Genomic DNA, 23,900 nt, shown 5'->3' with positions numbered 1-23,900 from the left:
TCCCAATTACCATTGACCTCAATGTCCTTAACTACTTTCTCCCTTAAAATTTTTTCCAAGACCTTACACACGACAGACGTCAAGCTAACAGGCCTATAATTACCCGGATCACTTTTATTCCCTTTCTTAAAAATAGGACCTACGTTAGCAATTCTCCAGTCGTACGGAACAACCCTCGAGTTTACCGATTGCTTAAAAATTCTCGCTAACACATGACAGTGGCCACCCAGGTGATACCTAATCACTGAAACATCAAGGCCTTGCTTGCAGCAGCCTTTTTCTTCACGTCTAGACAGCCGTGGTTAAAAAGTCAGCGGCCTTGTCTATGCCAGCGTTCCTGCTGTTGCTCCCTCTGGACCTCCCCAGCCTGGGGGAGGGATCTGAGTCGCTGTGGGGCAGAGAGGCAGAATCCCTCACATCTCCCCAGCGTCCGTGGGTGGGGGGATCCCCCGGAGCTCCCTAGGCCCCACAGATGCAAGGGACCCTCAGAGCAGGCAGCAGGGGAACCCTTGCAGCTCCCCAGCCTGGGGGAGAACCCCCGCATCTTCCCCAGCCACAGCGGCTCCCAACCACAGCAGGGCAGGGTGGTGGACCCTCCTCCCTCCCCATTTTGTCAGGGACATTTTTAGTAAAAGTCAGGGACAGGTCACGGCTCTTGTGAATTTTTGTTTATTACCTGTGACCTGTCCCTGACTTTCTAAAAATGTCCATGACAAAATCATAGCCTTAATTATATTGTATAAATCACTGCTGTGGGATTTCTCTGTGGTAGAGTTGGAAGCTGGCACTTCATCTGAATCCTTGAAAAGCTCTAAATGTCTCCGTCTCTTTCCTCTCCTTGCAGCCTGACCTCCTGAACTTCAAGAAGGGATGGCTGACGAAGCAATACGAGGACGGGCAAGTGAGTCTAGTGGGACATGCTCTTTCTCAGCCACCATCTTGGATGCTGTAGTCAGTCAGCATTCATATGTAACCACGCATTAGCTCACCTGTAACATGGCATCCTTGGGGAGAGAACTGTCCCTTTTCCTTGTGGATTGGTGCAGTTGTCTGTCTGGCGTTTCTGCACATGGAGTTGTGGCTATACGCAGAATCCAAATCCAGGGGTGCAGCTGCTTGTGTGGGCAGGATAGATTCTTTGTTGAAGATGAACTCAAAAGGCTTTCAACCCTGCCCAGCCTCTGGGGCAGGATTTGAGATTTCCCCTGTCAGAGCGGGTGACACTGCTGACACCTGAACAGTACAGGGAGCTGCATTTTCCAGGACTTCCTACCTTGCTGCAGAACTATGAGAGCCTGAACTCCTAGTCTGAACGGATTAATAAGGGAGAAGAGGTTTGTGTGTGTGTGTGAGAGAGAGACAGACACACACATATTTTGGGCCTCTCATGCTTCATGTGCAGTGCTCAGAATTTATATAGCACTTTCCACCTTCCTACAGTAACAAATGCAAGGGTAGATCTGTATTAGCCCTGTTCTACACCTGGGGGAAACCAGATGGAGGCATCTTGGCAGACCGTTGTGCAGGGAGAACTCGGTCAAATCTAGAGCCTGGCACAGGCCAGGCAGCCATTGCTATGGGAGCGCTACCTATCTCCTCACCATCACCACGCAAGCAGGGTCTATCTGAGGTAAGAATGGCTGGTATTCTGCATCAGAGAGGATTCAGACCCCTGCATCTGAATGTCATTTAACAGGTTTCTAGGGAGTCAAGGTCAGCGTGGGCTGTAGCACTGGTTCTCTTGGCCTCATCTCCCTTGTGGTCACAGCCACCTGTTCAGCATCAGTAATGAGGTACAGAACAGGCACCCTCAGAATCATGGGAACAATGAGAGAGAGCAATTAGATGAAATCAAAATGTCTCCATTAAGGCACTAATGGAAGTACCAGCTTCCCATCTCCCTCTCCTTCCCTTCCTGAGAGGTTATGGTTAAGTGCTCACCTCCCACAGTCTTAAAGGCTGGCAGATGATGATGATGCGCTGTGACTGAGCTCATGTTACTTTTTATAAATAATCCCCTCCCTTGATTTTCCCCATGTCTTCCCCCTGTTCCCCCCAGTCTGTTTGAGGAGGTAGTGTGGGAGGGAGTGATGTGGACTATGTAAGCTGGGGCTAGGCTACAGATTCTGAAGCTTGGGGAACTGGTGGGGAGTCCATCCTCTGCTCAAAGTGCCGCTACCGTCAGGAGAGCGACTGACTGTAAAAATGACGTCATGTTTGTTCCTTGCTTTGCTGCACATCCAGTGCGTTCGGTTTAGCAGTGCTCTCCTGCCTGCCACTATTGCAGCTCAGCCTGCTGGGTGAAGATCCAACCTCTGCCCTTTCTATTAATCCCCAGCACTACAGATTGGAATCATAACTTAGTCAGCTCTTTAGGGGGCACTGCAAATTGAGATAAGAGATCCAGTTTGGCAGGGTTTGGTTCTCATCAGGAAATGTCTCTTTCCATCAGAACAGGGCTGGAAACACAAGTGCATGTAACTGAGAGGCAACACTTACAAGGGAAAGCATAGAACTGTTTGATCTGGTTCTCTTGGATGAGGGAACTGAAATCTCTCTGACAGCAATTAATATGGTCATTAAACACTGATTGTTAGCTACAACACTGAATGAAGTGCTAGGATGTGAGTTCTGAAAGAAACGCCTTTCTGTATCCATCCATTGTCTCTTGTTTCAGGGACCACTGGTCCGACCCACTATGGCCATTTTTATGTTACTGTTAGAAGCTGGGACTGGATGAGAGGATGGGGATGGACCATTTGATAAATTCCCCGGTTTTGTTCATTGCCTCTGGAGCACCGGGCATTGGCCACTGTTGGAAGACAGGATACTGGGCTAGCTGGATCGTTGGTCTGACCTAATACGGTCGTTCTCATGTTCTTATGTCAATTGTAAGCTCTTAGGATCAGTCCTTTTGTTCAAGCTTTGTGAAGTATCTAATGCAGTGGGGCCCATGGTCCATGACAAGGGCTCCGAAGCTGTACAGTGATATAAATAATAGTAATAGTTCAGTACTTTAAATTGAAAAACACAAGGGGGAAATATTTGGAAGTTACTGTGGTTTTTGTTGGTTTGTTTTTCCTCTTACCACAGTAAATGGAGTATGAAGGACTCTTGCAAAGACAATAGGTGGAATCCAAATGACTGATACTAAGTGCATGCAAAATGCAAGGCCTAGCAACATAGACCCACTGCTGCTCTGGCAGGATTGTGGGGGCCTCTGAAACAGACAGGGAACACCACTAGACAGGTCACTAACAAACTCTTTAAAGGAAAACCACCCAATTCCTGTACACTCCAGAAATAAACAGGAATGTTCTCTGTCCAAATTCATAAATCGTAAAGAACATGTCCTTCCGAGCTTAAGAATGCGGCCATTAAACACAGTGTCTTGTCCGTAAACTGCAAGGGTAGGATTCTGAAGGTCCAAAGAAGGTAGCGTATTTGTGATGACTCTTCTGGTCATGGCCACGTGTTATTATTGAGTGATGGAACCTTTGCAGCTCAGACTGTTTCCTCAACAAACATCCCCGCTCAGACAGGAGAGGATCCTAAAAGTGGAAGCCACATGCATGACTCACCTCAGTATCCCTTTCCCTCTCATTGATCTTTCTAATAGCTTTCAGCTGTGAGAGCTTGAGTACCCTACCAGAGCACAGAGCTGGTAATTGCAGCCTGCCCAGCTGTTTATACAACAGAGGGGATGGTCAACTGGTCTACCTTTACCTTGGTGAGCTGTGAGGTGATACCGCAGCTGCCTCGGGTGTGGGAAGGGAACAGCTTGTTAAAGGGCCTGCCTTGTTTGTTTCCTAGTGGAAGAAACACTGGTTTGTGCTGACGGATCAGAGCCTGAGATACTACAGGGATTCCGTGGCAGAGGAGGTAGGTGTCTCTTTTCTCATTGCAGAGTCTGACAAAGTCTCAAATGACTTCAGTGGGCCCGACACACAGTATTGTGCCTACAATTCTCCATATGAACACAGCTGTGTCCTGGGTGGGGAGTTCAAGTTCCCGGCTGGATTCGTGTTTGTGCCTCGCAAGTGAGCTAGAAGATTAGAAAGCCTGGAGGTACATCGATGTTAATTGGGTGCTTCCAGCAACAAGAGCATCCCCAGCAGTGCTCATTCTCAAGCTCCCAGTCCTCAGGGATTCAGTGAGAGGCAGAGCGTGGTGCAACCCCAGATCAAAGCCACATCTCTCCCTGAACAGGGGTTTGATCACCCTTTAGCCCAACTCTGCAGGTTCCTTGATGGGGCTGAAGCATCCGTGTTAATATGTCTGCATGGGTTCTACTGCGTGTCTCGCCATAAGTCCTTGATGCTGAGAATGAGACTGCTGATCTTGTGGAGAAGCTTCCTAAGTGGCTTCTTGTTAGATGCTGCTTTTGAACATGTGTGCGCGCACTCTTAGTGTGCAACAATCCCTCCAGTTTTCCCCTCCCTCCTTCCCCAGGCAGCTGATTTGGATGGAGAAATTGATTTGTCTACATGCTATGACGTCACGGAATATCCAGTTCAGCGAAACTATGGCTTCCAGATCCATGTAAGAATGCTTTGGGGAATGGGAACACTGTTGCTGTGGGGAGCAGTTGACGTGAGGGTGGCAGATGTTTCCTTATCCCAACAGACTCAGTGGTCCATCTCCAGCAGTCAATAATGCTGGATGGATCAGATGCAGATGAATCCACTCTTATAATACATCTCATTGTGGATACTGTCCTATGGGAAGGGAAATGTCTTCCTGTCTCCCCTCAGGTGGTGACCAGTTTGTTCCCTGAAGCATGTGATTGTCTAGTCATTGATTCATGTTTTGATTAGTAGTTGTTAGTAAGAAATGGAGGCAGGAGAAAGGAGTGGATTTGGTGGTTCTTTCACAAATACCCAATGAAAACATGCTTAAGGACTTGAGTGATAGACATCTGTCAAAGTCAGGGCTTGTCTACATGGTACCGCCTATGACCTAGATTTCTAGAGTCTTTTGAAGAGTGGGACTGGGGAGTGAGCTCTGGCAACCCCTTGAAGGGAAGGGAAGTGCTGCCCAATAGAATCAGCCATGTTGACTTGCTCCTCTTCTTTGTCTAGACCAAAGAAGGGGAATTCACCCTCTCTGCCATGACCTCTGGGATTAGACGAAACTGGATCCAGACGATTATGAAGCATGTTCGCCCCACTGCCGCTCCAGATGTGACCAGGTAATGAACTAGAAAAAGAACAAAGCCCATCCCTCACATCTTACCCATCCCCCTCTATCCTCTCACTTGCTGTACAGAAATACCCACCCCATTTCTAACTCTGTTTCTGGTCCCTCCCACTCAGTGTTCTGGCTACTCCCATTCTCTGGGCTTAGGCTGGACACCCTTTGCTCTCCTGCTGTTTTCGCAATCAGCACAAGATGCACAGAGCCAAAGTTCCTCCTGTTTTGCGCACCGATGTACTTGCATCTGCTAAAGGTCATTTGCACACCCACCTGCCTGACCTAGAGGCATGCACCTGTATTCGTGGTCACGCTTCGATGTGTGTGCAGCCCCTAGTTTGGGGTTGGTTATATTGGGTTTCCCCTTTTCTCTCTTCTGCAAGATCAGCCTGTCACCTCTGCAAATGCCTCTTTTGAAATTAAAAGCTGAATTTGCTTGAACCCCATTTTAGTCTGTGCTCAGTGAGAAGCATTTCTTCTCCTCTGACCTTCCAGATAACTTCTTCCCCTTCACGTAAGACATGGGGTGGCCTTAGTCCAATTGGAAAGCCTTCAATATAAGAGGAAGGCACTCACAAATTTCATATAGTACCTGCTATGAGACCTTGCTGCTGTGGGCAGAGTGGGCTTTACTTTCTCTCAGCTAAAAATTATCATAGTTTGGCACTGCATCAAGCCACACACATCCTGATCCCTGGGTTCCTGGCTGTCTGTCGTGTAGTGAGTGACGATGCACCCACACAATTAAACCCTTTTCTCTTATCCATACTCAACTGGCAGCCACTAATTTGTGCCTGATTCCCCCAGCATCAGTGGAAGAGTTCTCTCCACCCAGTGCTGTCTATCCAGAGATGTTCCATGATCTCTTTCTCCTCTCCCACTTAAATATCCCACTCACTCCTGACAGAGCTGGCTGGTGGATCTCTCATGGCTCTCTGGGAGTCCTTCTCTTTCCTCACTCCTGCATATGTTTGATTTCCATGCATTCCCAGGAAAAACTTCTCTTTGAAACTATCGGTGCTGAAGCCCAGGTTGGAAAACTGTGTTCTCTCCTGTATTAACATTCTGTGGTTTGTATCTCTTGTGAGTCACTGCATGCTCCCCGTTTTCTGCACTCTGGATAGAAAGTCCTGAAATTTTCATTTCTTCTTAAAATTAAAATAAGAAAGAAGAGAACAAGCAACCTGATCTTGATACTTGATTTCCCCACAATGGTATCTTCCGATGTGTATAGTTACGAAGATGGACAAGACCAAGTAAATTAGAGAGGACAGTTAAACCTCTAAGGATTTGTGTAAATTCTTGTTTTGTCAAGTATCAGAGGGGTAGCTGTGTTAGTCTGGTTCTGTAAAAGCAGCAGAGTCCTGTGGCACCTTATAGACTAACAGATGTATTGGAGCATGAGCTTTCGTGGGTGAATACCCACTTTGTTGGATGCGGCACAAGCACTGGGAGGGAGTGGGCAGAAGCAGGACGTGGCAGTGTGCTCAGGGGAGGAGACAGAGGTGAGCTGGGGCTGGGGGATGGGGAGCTGCCGCTGGGTGCAGAGCACCCACCAATTTTTCCCCCTGGGTGTTCCAGCCCCGGAGCACCCACTGAGTTGGTGCCTATGCCTTCACCCCACCCTCCTGGCCAGTGATAGCCTTTCCAGGGCAAATGCAGGCTGAAGTAACTCATTTGAGCAGAAGAAAAATGGGTTGGAGGTTGGGAATAGTCAGGCATTATTAATGGCAATGTGTGGGCTGCTGGGCACTTCCAAGACTTTCTTTTTATCTCCTAGATCAGTGCCACTGCATCCTCCTGAGTTCATTTCTAAATGCTATTCATGTGACGTGACCTGTAATCTGTGCCCCTCTGGAATGTGCAGAGGGGAAGTAAGCCGGTAACAGATATGACAACAGGGCATTCTCGAGTCGTTTTGAGAAGTCTGGGGTCAGAGCTGTATCATTTCAGGCTTCTGAAAGTGTCTAATAGTCCAGGGATTCTCTTTGTTCCCAACCCCCGTTCTGTTTTAAGACAATGTCTCTTTACTATTAACTTGTGTAAAATGCTGTTTTACCAGTTAACCGGATTGACTTGCTGGCTGTATGTTTACTTTGGAAACATCTAGCATCCCATTAGGGCCTCAGGCATGAGGGTCAAAAGTAGCTGTGAACTCAAAAAGTGCAGTTTCATCATAGTGCAGTATGGAAGTTTCTTTTGTTAGCTGCGGTGGTCAGAGCTGAAGAGATTCTTTCCAGGTGGGTTTTCAAAGATAACCCTGAAACTGCAAGAGTTTCTTAAAACTAAGTCCACCTGAGCCTGTAGTCTGTGGGGTGAAAGTGCATCGGAAGATACTAGCATAGGAATCAGGCAGAATCATTCCCTTATGTTGCATTCTTTGGATATGTGCACATGTTGGTGGGGCACCGGTGGGGAGGAACCTTTTTGTTGTAAATGCTCCAAGGAAATCCTCTGCTGTTTGCCAGCATTTACAGTGGGCATATCTTCATGCATGTAGCTCCAGTCTTAAAGTACTGCATTCATTTTAGTTGGCTGCAGTGAACGCCCCATACGAGGGCTTTATGGCTGTCTTCACTGCACCCTCTTAGAAAGCTAAGTAGCTTGACACATCAAAGCTTGCTGAGCGCAGATGTACTTAACTAAGCTAAGTACAAATGTGGGGGTGCTGTCCCTTTAAGGAGCAAGATCAGGGCACAGGTAGGAAGGGCTGGTCAAGCTGAAGATGAATTCAACAGCACGGGTGGTGTTACTGGGAAATGGCACCCCTTGGGGCTCTGTTACCAGCAGGGTTTGAGGGAATGCCTCCTGCACCCTCCGGGCCAGAATTATTCTATGGGAATCACATTCCATGGAGTTGGCTTATTGCCATTTTATTTGTTTTAATTCTAATCTGCACGTACAAGGCTGGCATGTCTGCATTTCTATTGAATAATCCAGGACTTTATTATAGGTTCTCCTTAGAAGCTTGGACATACATTTCCTTTCCCTACTAACTTTACCCTTTCCTGCTTGACAAGTTTACATCTCCCCCATCCCACTCCCCTCTGACTCAGCACTAGAGGGCCATTGCTTCCTTTGATTTACTTTCTTATTTGAGCATTCAGCATCATCAGTGACATTTGCAGTAGTGTGCACAGTGCTTGTGCTGCTGCTGGCCCAGCGGGGGAAGCATAAGAGCACATGGTCTCCCAGTCCGGGACGGCAGTGTTGATCACAATTCCAGGGGCCTGTGTTTTCAGTGCAGAGAGTGGCATGGAGAAGTTCCTGAGTGAGCCTTTGCCAAGCTCGGAAAAACCGTAAAAGTGCTACCAAACCCCTCCCAGATGGTCATGTGCTTCCCTGTGCTTCCTCTTCCTTCACTGCTGAATCTCAGCCCCCTTCTCCATGCCTTTTTGAAGCTACATCCCAGAATCACTGTGGTAGTGACCGGTTGGAGTATTGCAACAGACACATGACTGTCGCCTCATTAAATGAATTGGGTGGAAGGATCATGATGGTTAGAAAGAGGGCTTCATGGGGGGATGGGGTGAGGACTGGATGGCTCAGAAGGGATGTACTGTTCAAAGCCTTCCCATGGTGTTAATGATTATAAAGTTAGCACTTGAGGGCTGCTGGCTGGCCTCTGCCCTGTTCCTAGTGGACAAGTGCCCACATCCCAGTACTGCCACTGGCCCCTTTGTTGGTGGTCTCAGCAGAGAAGGCCAAGTCCCGAGTGAGCAGCATCGAGAGAACTCCTCTCGTGCCTAGCAGGGTGTGTTTGAAGGAGAAATGGGCCTCCCGAGCCAACGCTGAGGCACAACAGTGAGGGGACAGTGTGGGGAAGTTTGCACTGCTACCTATGCTGCCCCACTCTGCGGATAAACTAAAGGGCTTTTCGTCCTTGGGCTGCCAGCTGGCACCTTCCATCAGCACTAAATTCATACACAGAGTTCAAGGGGAAAGGAGAGCAGTAGCTCCTGGCCAAAGTCCAGACACCGTGAGGAGCTTCAATGATGGTGGGAGAGGGATGCCCAGGAATGCACATGGCATTTCAATGGGCTTTGATCCTTTCCCTGTGGCAATGGCTCTTTGGGCACAAGTGCGATGCGTGGGCTGCATCTCTGAAGTGGGCTGAGGAATGTTTTCTTTCCTCCTCTGTCCTAACAGCTCCTTGCCAGAAGAGAAAAGCAAAACCAGCTCTTCCTTTGAGACCTGTCCAAAGCCAAGTGAGAAGCAGGACTCTGACCAAGCTGAGATGGATCCTGAGCAGAAGCGGAGCCGTGCCCGAGAGCGCAGGCGAGAGGGACGCTCCAAAACCTTTGACTGGGCCGAGTTCCGCCCCATTCAGCAAGCCTTGGCGCAGGAGAGAGCCATTGCTGCAGAGTCCTCAAAGAGCAGCTCCATGGCCTTCCCCAGGGAACCCAGCGCCCCGGACACAGACTCCGGGGAGCTGGAACGGGAACGTGCTCGGCGGAGAGAGGAGAGGCGCAAGCGCTTTGAGATGATTGATGCTGTTGATGGGGCAGGCCCAGAGGATGTGTTGAGGATGGAGGTGGACAGGATCCCAGGCCTGCCCATCACAGCGGAGGTGAAGCCACAGAATGTTCATGTGGAGATCGAGCAGCGATGGCACCAGGTGGAGACAACCCCTCTGCGGGAGGAGAAGCAAATCCCCATCATGCCCCTGCACCTGGCCCAACCGGAAGACAGAGATGACGGGATCCACAAGCAGCAGCTAACCTCACTGCTGGAGAAGGAGGTAAAATGAGAGGAGTAGGGAGCAAGCCAGGGCTTTGGCTCCAAGGGGCTCCTTGAGCTGCCGTAGCTTGTGTGGTGATGGGCCTTCGTGTTACACCAGAGTAGGTCATAGCTGGAGGGTTCAGTCATGGGGTGAATTTATTGCTGCGTTAAGAGCAAAGAGGATAAGTGGACACTATAGGGCCCCTTTGGGGAAATGCAGGGACCAGGCCCATAACCCTGGCATTTCCCATTCTCTTCCAATTTGATTGTCTCTTAGTTGTGTCTACTTCTCCTGGAAGGACAGTTATTGCAATGGGGATCCTTTGGCATCTTTTTCTAGTCAAGCCAGACCAGAGGCTGTAGTGGTTGTTTATTAACAAGCCTTCCATTGTGACCTGATCAGGATCTGAACCCAGGTCAAGTATATTAATGCTGTCTGAAATCAGGCTTCAACTTCTGAACTTGTGATTGTGAGTGTGATTTTATGTGTGCACATGCACATAACAGCTCAGCCGACCTGCACACCTTGTAAGTGTACAAAGCTGGTTCTGCTTATCTGTCACTTACAATGAGCAATCTCATATTGTTGATGCCATAAATGAGCTGGGAAAGGACGGGGTAGGAAGCTCAACTCACTTGGAAGAGGCCCAAGTCTGTAATAACATGAGTTGGTTGCTGCAGGTCAGAATTACGGTGCATTATCAGAGCTGTCAGAAATGAGCTGTGGTTGGGAGGAGAGCTTGCCTGGATTAGGCCTGGCTCCAGCCAGTGCTGTTAGTCCCTCGTTTCAGTAAGCTTCAAAAATTAAACAAATGCACAACACTGGGGTTTTCTGTGTTTGGTTTGAGCGAATGGGGTGGTGTTGAATGAAATAAAGCCCCAGTCTCAGCAGGAAGAGAGGAGTTCACTCCATGCTAAGTGCTTTTGAACCACTTCCTTCCATGCTTCTTCAACCAACCCTTTGGGTTCTGTCTTTGTCCATTTCCAACAGTTGGAGCAGAGCCAGAAGGAGGCATCAGACCTCCTCGAGCAGAACCGGGTCCTGCAGGGCCAACTGAAGGTGGCACTGGGCCGGGAGCAAAGTGCCAGGGAAGGCTACGTGTTGCAGGTAGGAGAGTGAGAGAGAGAGAAATCTCCATCTTTTGCTGCATCTGCAAATGAACTTTTTGGGCTTCAGTCCAGGGTGCGTCCAGCGTGGAGCAGAAATGTGCAAACCTATTGTGCCCCAAGAGACTTTGGCCTCCCTTAAATGCTGCCATCGTCCTTTCCCAGCTTCATAAAGAGCATTTCTTTAATAATTCTTTTTCTGTTCCAGTGTTCTGGGTTCTGGTGGAGAGGAACTCATCCTCCTAGGGCATCCATATCTGTGTAGAGACAGAAGATACGATGGCCAGCAAGGTTTCACTAAAGGAAAATGAGCCCCAGATGCATAGTGGAAAAAACCTTGACAAAGTTCACTTTGATGTCAGTGTCGATGCGTGCATGCACCTCCGTCTCCTGTTCCATGCATTCAGGGCTGTGAATTCTGCTCTGGCCGTATTGCCTTTCTAATGGACCTCTGTAGTGGCTTTTGGCTGTATTAAAGGCTGGTGGCTCTGAACCAGGCCTGGAATTGTGTTTTGGAGTGGTTAGGAAAGGAGAGAGGAGCAGCTATTCTCTTCCTTCCCACTCTCTTATAGGCTCTTAGATACAGCCAAAGAAGTCTCCAGCAGTGCCTCAAAAGGAGAGGCAAAGCTTATGGAGCTGCAGCAGGCTGGCTCAGCAAGAATTCATTCTTGTTCTGTGATCTAGGTAGAGTTTCAGCTGCTGACTTTTACATGGTCAAACCTGCTGTGGAACAAGGTGGCTAGTGGCTGTGCTCTACGTTGCCACATGGTGGGGGCGGAGGGGCTGGGTTTGGCATCCAAGGCTGTGTCCACTTCCTAGGCTGGAAGCACTGGGGAGCAGGACCGGCGCTAGGGTTTCTCGCGCCCTAGGCGCACGGCCATTTCGCCACCTCCCGTGCTGATCCAGCGGCTCCGGTGGAGCTGGCACAGTCATTCCTGCGGATGGTCCATTGGTCCGTGGCTCTGGTGGAGCTGCCGCAGTCATGCCTGCGGGAGGTCCACCGGAGCCACGCGAGCAGCCGACCGTCCGCAGGCACGACTGCGGCAGCTCCACCGGAGCCGCGGACCAATGGACCCTCCGCAGGCACGACTGCGGCAGGTCAACTGGAGTCACCTGCCGCCCCCCCAGTAAAATGCCGCCCCCCGAATAATCCTGGCACCCTAGGCGATTGCCTAGGCTGCCTAAACGGTAGCGCCGGCCCTGCTGGGGAGGTAGCATGCTTAGCCCAAGGGAGGCAAGAAGCACCAGTGTGTGCTCGGTCAGTCACCCCTCTGGAGGAGGAGAAGTGATCTGTTAGTATTTGTGTTGTGGGAAGGCCCAGAGGCCCCAGTCAAGATCAAGGGCACATGCTTCATGAACCTATAGGAAGATACAGTCCCTGCCCCAGGAGTTTACAATCCAAGCTGCACAGAGCCTCCTGTGCAGTCTTTGTCCAGAAGAATGGAGTCACAGTCTGGCATCTCTGGGGAGGGAGGAATTCCCTAGGTTCTGAAAGGAGAGCGGAGATCCTTCCAGGAGGAAAACTGAATGGGCCTAGCAAAGTAGCCAGATGTGCTGCAGAGGAAGCACTCTAAGCTTCCAAGAGGGAAGAACTTCTCTTAACATGCTGCTGCCAGTTCTCTTCCAGACTTGGGAGCTCTACTTAGCCCCCTTAAATTGGAAGAATAGCTGGCAAGAAAAAGGGCTTGTGAGGGTGGAGAGAGAGAGAGGTCTTGGATGGGCCAATCCATGGGGAGCGGAGAAGAAAGCTAGACAATTCCTGTGTTTATTAGCAAATTCCCAAATGTTCATTGGACTTGCCACTTCATGATCTGCAGCTGTAGCTTCCTGTTCTTAGACTGTTTGATCTTCTGTTATGGCAGCAACTCATGTTGGCTACAGGCCCTGGGCAGAATCCCACATTTCCACAATAGACCAACTGTGGCTTCCCTAGAGCGAAGGCATCCTACTTCCCTTAAACTGAAGCCCAGCAAATAGTAGACCAGCACAAAATTGGCTACCAAAACCTACTCCACCATGCTTGACATTCTGAGTTGGCTTTAGTGCCTTTGAAATTAGGAATAAGAGTGAGAATCAAAGTCCCTAGTAGGTGGTAGCAAATCAGCTTTAATACAATACCAGCCAACCCACTTTTTTTTCTAAAACTAAATTGAATCTTGTTGAGAGTCTGAGAATATCTTTCTTCCCCATCCCCGCCTTTGATGGCTGCCGTTGCATTTTCTAATTCAGATAGGAAGCAGCAGAGCCAAAATTCTATGAGAGAATTGAGGAGACTCATAGACTTTAAGGTCAGAAGGGACCAATATGATCATCTAGTCTGACCTCCTGCACAAAGCAGGCCACAGAATCCTACCCATCCACGTCTATAACAAACTCTTAACCTATGTCTGAGTTACTGAAGTCTTCAGATTGTGGTTTGAAGACCTCAAGCTGCAGAGAATCCACCAGCAAGTGACCCATGCCCCACGCTGCCAGAGCGTGGCGAAAAAAACCTCCAGGGCTTTCTGCAACTTGCCCGCGGTAGTGAGAATCGTGCTTCCCGACGTCTGGGCATCAGACCTAACACCACTGCGCTATGTCACGCGCTTAGAAGAATCATTCATCCCAAAGCTCGACGTCAGACTATAGAATTGCGTCATCGCCTAAATTCCCTTGTCTTACCATACAGATCCCAACCCATTCTAACATCCTCATTTGCCACAGGTAGATCCACTGCGGATGGCATGAACTTTAGGCCTGCTCTGATAATCAAAGATCAGTTGCCAAAATTAGCTATCCAGTTACAATCTACGCGACTCCATATCCAGTAAGATTTTATTCAAGCTTAGTCTTAAAGCCAGATATGTCTTTTGCCCCCACTACTCCCCTTGGAAGGCTGTTCCAGAACTTCACTCCTCTAATGGTTAGAAACCTTCGTCTAATTTCAAGTCTAAACTTCCTAGTGTCCAGTTTATACCCATTAGTATCTGAGAGAGGGATCCTGTTAACCATCGGAACAGTTTACCCAGGGTCGTGGTAGGTGCACCATCACTGGCAATTTTTAAATCAAGATTGGATGTTTTTCTTGAAGTTATGCTCTGGAATTATATTAGAGACGTTCTCTGGCCTGTGACGTACAGGAGGTCAGATGAGATGATTGCATATTGTCCCTTCTGACCTTGGAATTTATGAATCTCGGAGAGTTCCAGCACTACTCTGCAGACCCAGAAAGTCTGGATAAACTTTAGGGTACTTACCTGAATGGAGCTTCTGCATTTTTAAGGTCTTGTCCACCCCCAGTCCTTATCCTTTTACAAATACCTTTCATGGGCATTAATACTGTTGGCTCTAGACTGGCATCACACACTCTCTGCACATTTCTTAATAATAACAAAGCTGTTGAACAAGAACCGATACTGACGCATGCACCTTGCACTGAAGCCCTTTCTGAGCTCTTGTAACCCCTCTGACATTTCTTGTTGTTAAGTTTAATCACAACTGAAATATCTTGAACCCTGTGAATTCTAACAGGTGGTAAAGTGCTAGCGCTCACTTTTTCTCTTTTAGATACCTGGAATGTCTTCCAGCTCTGGTGAGGGAGGGGGACACTTTACTAACCTGTTCTGGGTGGATATTCTTGCATGTTTTTGATGTTAAGCATGACTTTAATGTAACATAACTGAGTGTCACATCTGTGGGCTTTCCCTACCAGCAAACAGAGTACAGCAAGGCAGGCCAAATTCCTAGGCTTAACGCTGTGCTTCTCTTGCCTCTTCCTGTTTGTGTATCTCTTTTAAAGATATATAATTTCTGTCGACTTATGCATGACTCTCTTTGTGAGTTTTCTCTTTGCATGCTACACTGCTTTGGTTTGAATCTCACAAAGGTTTGTTTGTTTTATTTTACGTTCTCATCGTACCTGTTTTTCCCTTTCACTTGTCTTTTTTTACAGGTAGAGAGATTAGATCCTCCCCACTCTTAAGATTTAGTAATATATTTTTAAAAAGAGGAGCAGCCAGATGAAGAAGCCTGTTTAGCCATTATAGAAATGACATCACTATGGCAGCCATCTCCTCTTCCTGTGGCTTGGCAGGAAGTGATGTCATGTACTTTCAACCTCACTTCCTGTTATTGTTTTTGTTCTGAAGGACTTTGTTACCTGGAATTGTGCACTTTTTGTTTCACAACAAACTAAACAAACAAACGCACCAAACTGAGCAGCTCCTCTCTCCCCAACCTGTTCCCTTCCCTCCCTCTTGTCCTCACTCCCTTCCAGTCTTTTGTCTCTGTTTTATTTACTGGTGTTTCCTTTTCCATTGTTTTGGTTTTGTTTGACTTGCTTCTCATAGACTGTTACCTTAGAGATGTTTCAGTGTTGTTATCTGTAGTTTCTGTTAAGCAGAAGCAGCTATTGCCCCCTTAAAAAAAATAAAAAGTGGTTAAAAAAAATTGTGCCAAGAACAGAAACCTTCCAAAATGGGAGCATATGGGTAGCAGCCAAAACAATCCAAGGAGCTTTCCCATGGCCAGACCTGGCCAGAGGTGTGACACTCAGAACTGGGACCCAAGTGTTACTAATCTAGTATTTAATCAATTTTTTTAAGACCGAGGTGGCAGCCTCACCATCGGGTGCCTGGCAGAGGCTCCATAAAGTCAATCAAGACCTCCAAAGTGAGCTGGAAGCCCAATGCCAGCGTCAGGAGCTGATCAATCAGCAGATCCAGTCGCTGAAACGTAGCTATGGTGAGGCAAAGGATGTGATCCGGCACCATGAAGCCGAGATTCAAAGCCTTCAGGCAAGGCTCAGTAATGCTGCAGCTGAGCTGTCCATCAAAGAGCAAACTCTGGCCAAGCTGAAGAGTGACTTGAAGAGTGAGAAGGAGAAAGCCAAAGAGCAGCTGGAGGAGTGGCAACACAGTGAGACCACTCTGAGCTCCCAGTTAAAAGCCAGTGAGCAAAAGCTAAAAAATGCAGAGGCACTGCTGCTGGAAAAGACGCAGGAGCTGAGGGATCTTGAATTGCAACAGGCATTGCAAAGGGACCACCAGAAAGAAGTGCAGCGGCTCCAAGACAGGATTGCAGACCTGAGCAGGCAGCTGAACGCTAGTGAACAGGCTCGGATCCTAATGGAGGAGAAGTTGCAGAAGAATTATGAGGCTTTGTTGGAAAGCTGTGAGAAGGAAAAGCAGGTTTTAATACAGAGTCTGAAGGAGGTGGAGGATAAGGCCAGCGAGTACGAGAATCAGCTTCAGAACAACGAGCAGCAGATGGAAATTCTTCAGAAAGAGAAACTGAACGCAAAATTTGAAGGCAGTGAGATTGTCCACCAGCTAGAGGAGCAACTGGAGATGAAGGAGGCCAGCATCCAGAAGCTTGCTGATGACATCAAGGAACTTGAAGGGGAGAGACATCAGATCAAATGTAGGTTCCAAGAGCTGATGAATCAGGTTGAAGAGTCAGATAATGAAGTTGCCAAGTTGCAAGCAAAGTTGAAAATGGAGGAGACCAACTATGATAAGTTGGAGCAATTGTATGAGAAAGTATCAGATCAGTTCCAGAGCGTGCAGAAGGTGCTGGAAGAAAAAGAGGAAGAGCTGAGACAGGTTAAGGAAATGCACTCGAGAATTGTTGAAAAGAAAGATCAAGACCTCAATGAGGCTTTGGTTAAAATGGCAGCTTTGGGCAGCAGTTTAGAAGAAACAGAAGTAAGGCTACAGGCCAAAGAAGAGGTTTTAAAGAAGTTAGCTCATGTGGACTCAGTACCGTGTGCTAAAGAGAGAGAGGACTTCTGCACTAATCTTGAGGCTGATGAAAGTCACATTCCAGACATGCCAGCTCCTGAGGGGCTTCCAGGTTTGAATTATGCACTAAAGGAGGAGGATGCTGAATGTCCTGAGACCAGCCAGAGACAGGCTGGTGAGCATACCATGTTGAATGCCGAAGAACTTAGGTCTCTGAAGTCTAGAGAGCTTCAAGACAGAGAGCCGCAACAGAAAGCCTTAGCGAAGCCTGATATAGGAATCCTAAGTGCCAAAAGACAAAGAATCCGCTTCTCAAACATCCAATGCCAAAAATACATCCATTCAGATGGGTCAGAGAAAAATTGGACTAGTAGCACGTCTTCAGACACAAGCCAGGATAGATCACTGTCTGAGGAAAGCATGTCATCAGAACCAGTTCTTGGTTACCCAGCCTCAGGAACCAATGACTCTGAGACTTATCTCTCAATCATCCATTCCCTGGAAACCAAACTTTACATCACGGAGGAGAAGCTCAAAGATGTGTCCATGAAGCTTGAAAGCCAGCAAGGCCATAACCAGGAAACCCTGATAGCCCTCCACCATCAGTGGGCCAGCACAGAGTCCCAGCTTAGGGAACAGCTCCAAGCTAGCTTATTCGAAGTTGGTGCTCTGGTTTCACAGCTGGAAAATGAGAGACAGGAAAAGTTCAGAATGATAAAAAATCATGTCAATGAGCTGGGAGACTTCCAAGTGAAAAATGATCAAACCCTGATCTGTTTAGAAAAATGCAGAGAACAGCTAAGGGCTTTACCCAAATCTGACAAGGAGAAAGAGAGAGATTTGTTTCTTACCACTCTGTCCAGCATGGAAACCACCTTGTCAAATGCAATCCAGGTCTTGCAAGGGACACTCATCTCCTCTGATTATCAGCAGAGTGAAAGCTGTGTGGCTCAAACTCTAGCTGCAGAAGAGAGTTTGCTGGAGGAACAGAAACTCATTTCCCAGCAGCAGCAAGTTGAAATGTCTGATGGAGACCAGTTAAGATTGCTTTCTGAGAGGATAGCATTTGAAGCCTCCCTGATCAACCAAATAGCAGAATCTTTGAAAAATGCAAGCTCAGAGATTTCCCAGATTCTCAGAGAGATTCATGGGACAGCTGAGGTGGTTTTTTTAGAGCCGGCAAATGTGTCACACACAGCAATTGCCTTGGCCAACATCTTATCTAAGAAGCTCCTGCTGGAAGGTGAATTTTGGAGCCAGGTGGAAGAATTGAGAAAGCACTTGAGCACCAGAGAAGAGGCGGTAGAAAGCAAAACAGAAGCAGTTAGTTTTAGTTTTCCCCAATGCCTTGTCCAAACAGTAGCTGATGCTACATTGATCAGGGCAGAACTTGGTTTTGTTGCACAGAAGATGCGAGAGTCTTTTCATCAGAGGTTAAAAACAATTGAAGAAGACCTCCACAATACCAAAACAGCTCTCCAGCAACATAAATGCATGTTGGAGGAAATCATCAAAGCATATAGGACCTCTGAATTTGACAGGGTTATGCATCAGATTTCTGAAGCACTTGAAATCCAAAAGGATGCTTCAGAAAGAACCCAAACCTCTTGGGATAGGAGCCATCTCAAGGTGATGCCATGTCAAGATTCAGCCAAGATGATGCAGGCCCATGGTTTGCCAGACCATAGTAGTGAAGCACTTGTTGCCATTCAAGAAGACGTTGCCCAACAACTAAAAGAAAAAGCAAATGTTCTTAAAGAAATATCTGTTGCCTTACTATCCTTGTCCCCTGAGGAAGCCATACGCGATTGCCAGAAGCTCCTAAAAATTTCTCCACGTCTTTCATATCATACGTCCATGGGAGATCTTGAGCGCTATTCATCATTGTTAGTTCAAGATGCAATTATCCAGGCTCAGGTTTGTTATGGGGCTTTCAAAGTTAGACTCGAGTATGAAAGGGAGCTAAAGTTTTACAAAGAGTCCTTGCAAAACATGGATGCTCTGTGTCAAGAACGCATAAAGACGGTGTCCGCCCTTCGTGAGGAGTATGAAGACTTGCTTCGAAAGCAGCAGAGTGAATATGCCGAGATGATAGCCATCATTGAAAGAGAGAATGTAGACCTTAAGGCAAAAGTGTCTCAGCTGGACAGTCAACGGAGGCTCTTGGAAGAAGAAGAGCACAAACACAGCAAAAACTTACGTGAGTTACAAGGCAGGTATGAGGAGGAGATGCAAAATGTGATCGAGCAGTTGAATAGGACAGAGGACACTCTGCAGGCAGAGAGAACAGAGGGCTTAAATCAACTTGATGCCATCGTCCGAGATAAGCAAAACATGGAGACGTATCACCTTGAGCAAATGCAAATGTTGGAGGAAAAGTTCCAGGCCAAGATAAAGGAACTGCAAATCATCCACAGTGAGGAACTGCATACTTTACAGGAGCATTACAACCAGAACCTGCAGTGCTTACAAGAAACACTAGACAATTACCAGAGGCAGCACCCAGAAGCCTTGCCTTCTGAAGGGTCTGAAACCAGTGACGGGAATGAGTGGGCAACAGATCAGCCCAATGGTGGGTTGCAGGTCTCCGAGAGCGAGTTAAACTCCATGCACGGTTTGAGAGAGCGCATTCAAGAGCTGGAGGCCCAGATGAATGCCATGAGGGACGAACTCGAGAACAAGCACGTGGAGGGGAATGCTTCAGCACTGAGGGAAAAATACCAGAAAGACTTTGAGAACCTGAAGGTTTTGAATACATTTAATTTTACCCCATAACCCTTCCTTCCTATCAATGCAATGTTCCAGTTTGTTGGGAGGCCCTTCTAGTATAGATGGTTCCCCATGCAGGGACAGCACTCCCCGTAAGACCTAAGACAGTTAAGAGAAACCAAACCAATTAAAATGACCGGTAAAGTCTCTGTCAATGCACGTTAGTTTTCTCCATGCTTCCCTTCTCTGCGCTGGGATGCATTCTAAATGTATTGCTTAGCGCTTCCAGTCTCTTGTACATGGCTGTTTAAAAAAGCTCAGGCACAATGAGAGAGAATTATTTGACTGGGAACGGTGGCAGAGGCTGCTGGTGATTTAGTGGTGGGAGTCGGGGTCCAAAATGGCTGTAATAATGTCACACTGCAACCGAGCCTCCTCAAACACGAACATTGCAGTAGTGTTCTCATGCCTGAGTCATACGTTCTGGACAAAGCAGCTTCCCAGAGCTCTTTCTCAGTCTGATCAAACTCCCAGCCCAGCTTCCTTGACTTCAGAGCCCTAATGCGAAATGTAAATGTAGGCTCTCAAAATGTATGTTTGTGGGAGGAGGGGAGAATCTGGCTGGTTAAGAGGACAAGTTTTATAGACAAAAAATTAATACTAATCTCGGCTCCATGTGGCTAACAGGGAAATCCAGTGTTGGTGTTTTTTCAGCAGTTTGTTATGTGACAAACAGTGCACAGTTGTTTGAGCCCGGAAGTAGGTGCAGAAACAAAGTTTGAAGGAACAGGAGCAATGGCCACAAAATGTATTTACATAGGATGTGCCGCCATTCAGGGGTGGCTATAAAAGCAGCACCCGGCATTACAGCTTCTAAAGACTGTTGATTTTTGAACTTGAGCCCATTTCCAGCTGGTGCTGGTTCTGTAGCAGTGAAATATGGGCTTGTTAACAGCTCTTGAGCTGATTTCCAGGTTGAATATGGAGCTTATGTAGCAAAAGGTCAGCCAATCCAGACTGCAAGCAAGGACCCAGGGTTCGTGGGCAGAAGCAAGTCAGACAGAGGTGCTTGCAAGGGAGCAATAATCCTCCACAGTCAGCAAAGAGATTTTAAAGTGATGAGAGAGCCTGAGTCCAGCAGCAGCAGCATTTAACGGTGGAAGGCGTGGAAGTAAGGGATGGGGCTAGGGTTTATGCCAGTTTCTGGGTACATAGAACTTTTAGCTTGGGAAGAATGGTAGCTCTACCCAAGCCTCTTCCTTCTTCTGAGAGACAAACCCATCATTTGGCAGCGGGTGCTAATGATGTGAACCACATTTCTTAAACACACAAGTTCTAGGGTATCTGTTGCCATGACTTCCACAGACAGCTCCAAACTCCAGTTTCTCTTTAAGAGAGGAAAATCCCTTCCTAAACTCTTAACCAACCTCTCCCTCTGCCCAGTCACCACCGCGGTTACTCTCCCCTTGAAAACTCAAAAGACCTTGGAATCAGTACCCTGGGCAACATGCCATTCTCCAAATAGGGTCCAAGAGGAAGAACGTTCTTGCTTTATAAACAATTCCCTTTATTATGCATCCCATGGTGGCCTTTCTGCTGCTTCCAAACTGACTCAAACAGCCATTAGACTTCACTGCCTCAGCTGTTTTCAAATTGTGACTCTCCCTGTTGGAGACTACTGGAAACCTGCAGTTTGCCAGTTGGAAAAACAAGGAGCAGTAACCTTTGGCAGACCTGGGCTGAGGAAGGAAAGAGAGAGAGATCTAGATCTCCCTCCCTCTTGCCTTCCCTTCTTCTCTCACTTGTATGAATTGAGGGGACAGAAACAAAAATATAAAATTAATCTCGGTTACTAAGAAGCTAACCCAGGCACTTTCTAAAACTCTATTTAATACACAATTTAAAATAGCATTAAAATACTTGTTTTCTCCTTTCCTTTGCATACTCCGGAGAACTTTACGACCCACACTAATACATATACTGTTTTGTGCTTACTCTAATTTCTTAGATTTACAGCAATGCATTTACTATAAACTAAACACTGTACCTACCAACTAATGTTATTAAGAAGCACTTGCCAATTTTCCTCCCTACGTTATGCCTGTAGATAAGAATCCTAGCATAGCAAAGCTACCTCACCCAATACTCAGTCAACCAAGTCCAGATAGGTTATGGGGCACTGGGTTATTAGCAAGAAACGAGGCTGAGAAAATGAGAAATGCTTCAGGATAAAAAAGCAAGCCAAAGAATCAAATCCAGACCCAGAATGTACACTGATCACATAGCATTAGGGGATTCTTAAGAGTAAGAATCAGTAGGGCTCAGTGGGTAACACTCTCACCTCTGGAATCATAGATTAAGTCCTGCATGAGTACTTAGGCTCATAACTAGTGCTGATGCTACAGGATAAGATCAACAGGTGCTGTGCTGATACAGGAGGCATTAAACTTTAGCCACGGAAGACAATCCAAGTTAAAGTTTACCTCCTTTAGTCAGTACTGGCATTCAGTAAAACAGACGTTGATGTCCCAGGCTGTATATCTGAGTGCATAGACCAGAGAGAAACTGGCAATACAGGATTGGATTTTTGGGGTAGAAGTTTCAGGGTGGTCAGTTCACAATCCTTAAATTCTGATTTGGGTTCATTCTGACCTCAAAATCACCAACTTAACTGAAATGGTTAAGTTTTTCCATGGCTTCCACCAAACACACTGGTGTAAAATCAAGAAATCCAGTGAAGTCAGGGTAGCTGTCTCAAACTGGCATAAATAGGAGGAGAATCTGACCCATGACTCAACCCCGGTTTGCCAAGAGGTTCATGAAGTATGATAGGACCATTTGGCTAGTTTAGCTCTAGTGTCGGGTTTGTAACACAGCCCTGAATACAGGCATGTTTCAGACCTCACTAGCAGAGTTCTCTAGTTCTCATCACCAAGCTTTGTCTACATAGGCCATGCCCAGGATCTGGCTCATGAGCGCGAAGCACTTCGAAGCTCCTGGAATCTCAGTTGCATTCTCTCCTGCTTGGTTTCCTGGAGTATGGGTCTGGCAACGCATTTGTTGCTGCATGGAGAACTGAAGCTGTAATTCCCAGTTGCCCTTCTGATTCATTTTCAAAGCTCTCTTTCCAAGTGGGGTGCCAGGAGAACAGGTTAGAGGAACTGGCTGGCTTCTGAAGTGGAAGGGAAATCTTTGAGCCAGGGTGGGCCTCCAAAATGACCTACTGAGAGCGGAAACAGGGCTGGTTCCTGCACAGGAGCCAAGAACTGAGTGTATTACCACGTGAGGGTCACCCTGTCCCCATTACCCGGCCCGCTTACTCATACACATGACTGTGTGTAGCCCACTATATGAGCGATGTACCCTCACTGCCCCCCTACTATATCTTGACCCCAACCACCGTACACCCCTCATTGGGGACATTACAGGCTGTATGTATTATATGCTGAACCATAACCAATTGCCAGCGTCCCCCCATGCTCTGTATGTTTCCCCCGATGACCAACGACTGACACATCAAACTCTTTGTATCACCTTTATTTAATATTTTCTTCTGTAGCTGATGGCCTGGCACGGGGAATATGGCACCTTCATGAAATAAAGAAAAATCTAAGCAGGAGCCATGCAACTCATGACTCAGCCATCTGTGCTCAGTGAGAGCTGGTGGGTAGAGATGCTGAGGATCAGGGCTGTCAGCTTCTCCCCCCACACGACAAACAAACGCAGGAGAGAGGCCGTGTAGATTGAAGTTTGGTTCTGTGATGGACAAGCACCAGGAGGATCTGTGGCTTCAGCCCTAATGTGGGCTGTGGTGCTTTTGGATCTCACCAGGCCTAGTCAGCAGTTGACTGATGCTCCTTAGAGCAACACTATGTTCTGCAGAGGGTAATGCTGGTGATACTGTGGGCGAAGGTCTGCAGAACTGAGGTCCCAGTGCTGGGATGCAGGAGGTGCCATCGTTTAGATGAGAGCCAAAATTCAAGACCTCAATGTTTGTGACTATTCTAAATCCCATAGCACTGTCCCCAAGAGATGGCCCTGTTGTCTCACACTAATTCCAACTCTGGTAACTAATTCTAGCACCCTGAATTCCTCAGTTTCAACGGAATGTGGTATTTGTTCATCTTCACTTGCTGTCCTAAACTATAATACCGTGTTGCTGTTAAATAGCTACATTCCACCCCAGAGGTGGCTACATTTCAGTGGTGGTTGCGTGCTCCTTCTATAGCCTGCACTGGAGATTGGGGGTTTGAAAAGAGACTGGAAAGCGCAAACTTAATTGCTTTTGAAAGTGAGGCTCTGGTAAGAGCCCATCATGGTGCAGCTATGTCCTATGCAAACTCACCAGGAATCCCTTTCCTCTCCCAAATACAGCTTTGTCACTGCAGCTCAAACAGACCCTGCAGCCATTGTCCTGGACCTCACACATGGCCCTGCTAATGGCTCCCC

The 23,900-nt window shown here is 47.4% G+C and overlaps 1 protein-coding gene across 9 annotated transcripts in view; it reads left to right on the top strand.

The window, feature by feature from the left end:
- MPRIP (myosin phosphatase Rho interacting protein) overlaps nucleotides 1-23,900 on the top strand; it is a 166,923-nt gene that overhangs the window by 129,298 nt on the left and 13,725 nt on the right. For 5 of the 9 annotated variants that reach the window (XM_032762707.2, XM_032762705.2, XM_032762701.2 and 2 more), the window contains 8 exons: nucleotides 845-901; nucleotides 3,814-3,882; nucleotides 4,453-4,542; nucleotides 5,082-5,191; nucleotides 6,186-6,224; nucleotides 9,343-9,934; nucleotides 10,907-11,023; nucleotides 15,606-19,487. In XM_032762707.2, the coding sequence (XP_032618598.1) occupies nucleotides 845-901; nucleotides 3,814-3,882; nucleotides 4,453-4,542; nucleotides 5,082-5,191; nucleotides 6,186-6,224; nucleotides 9,343-9,934; nucleotides 10,907-11,023; nucleotides 15,606-19,487 (4,956 nt within the window). The remainder of the gene's footprint in view (nucleotides 1-844; nucleotides 902-3,813; nucleotides 3,883-4,452; nucleotides 4,543-5,081; nucleotides 5,192-6,185; nucleotides 6,225-9,342; nucleotides 9,935-10,906; nucleotides 11,024-15,605; nucleotides 19,488-23,900) is intronic. The other 4 variants (XM_032762708.2, XM_032762702.2, XM_032762711.2 and 1 more) reach the window with 2 other exon arrangements.

Source organism: Chelonoidis abingdonii, chromosome 9 (assembly GCF_003597395.2).
Source record: "Chelonoidis abingdonii isolate Lonesome George chromosome 9, CheloAbing_2.0, whole genome shotgun sequence".
Taxonomy (NCBI): Eukaryota; Metazoa; Chordata; order Testudines; family Testudinidae; genus Chelonoidis; species Chelonoidis abingdonii.
The sequence above is the reverse complement of the archived record's forward strand: the minus strand, read 5'-3'. Positions and strand labels throughout refer to the sequence as shown.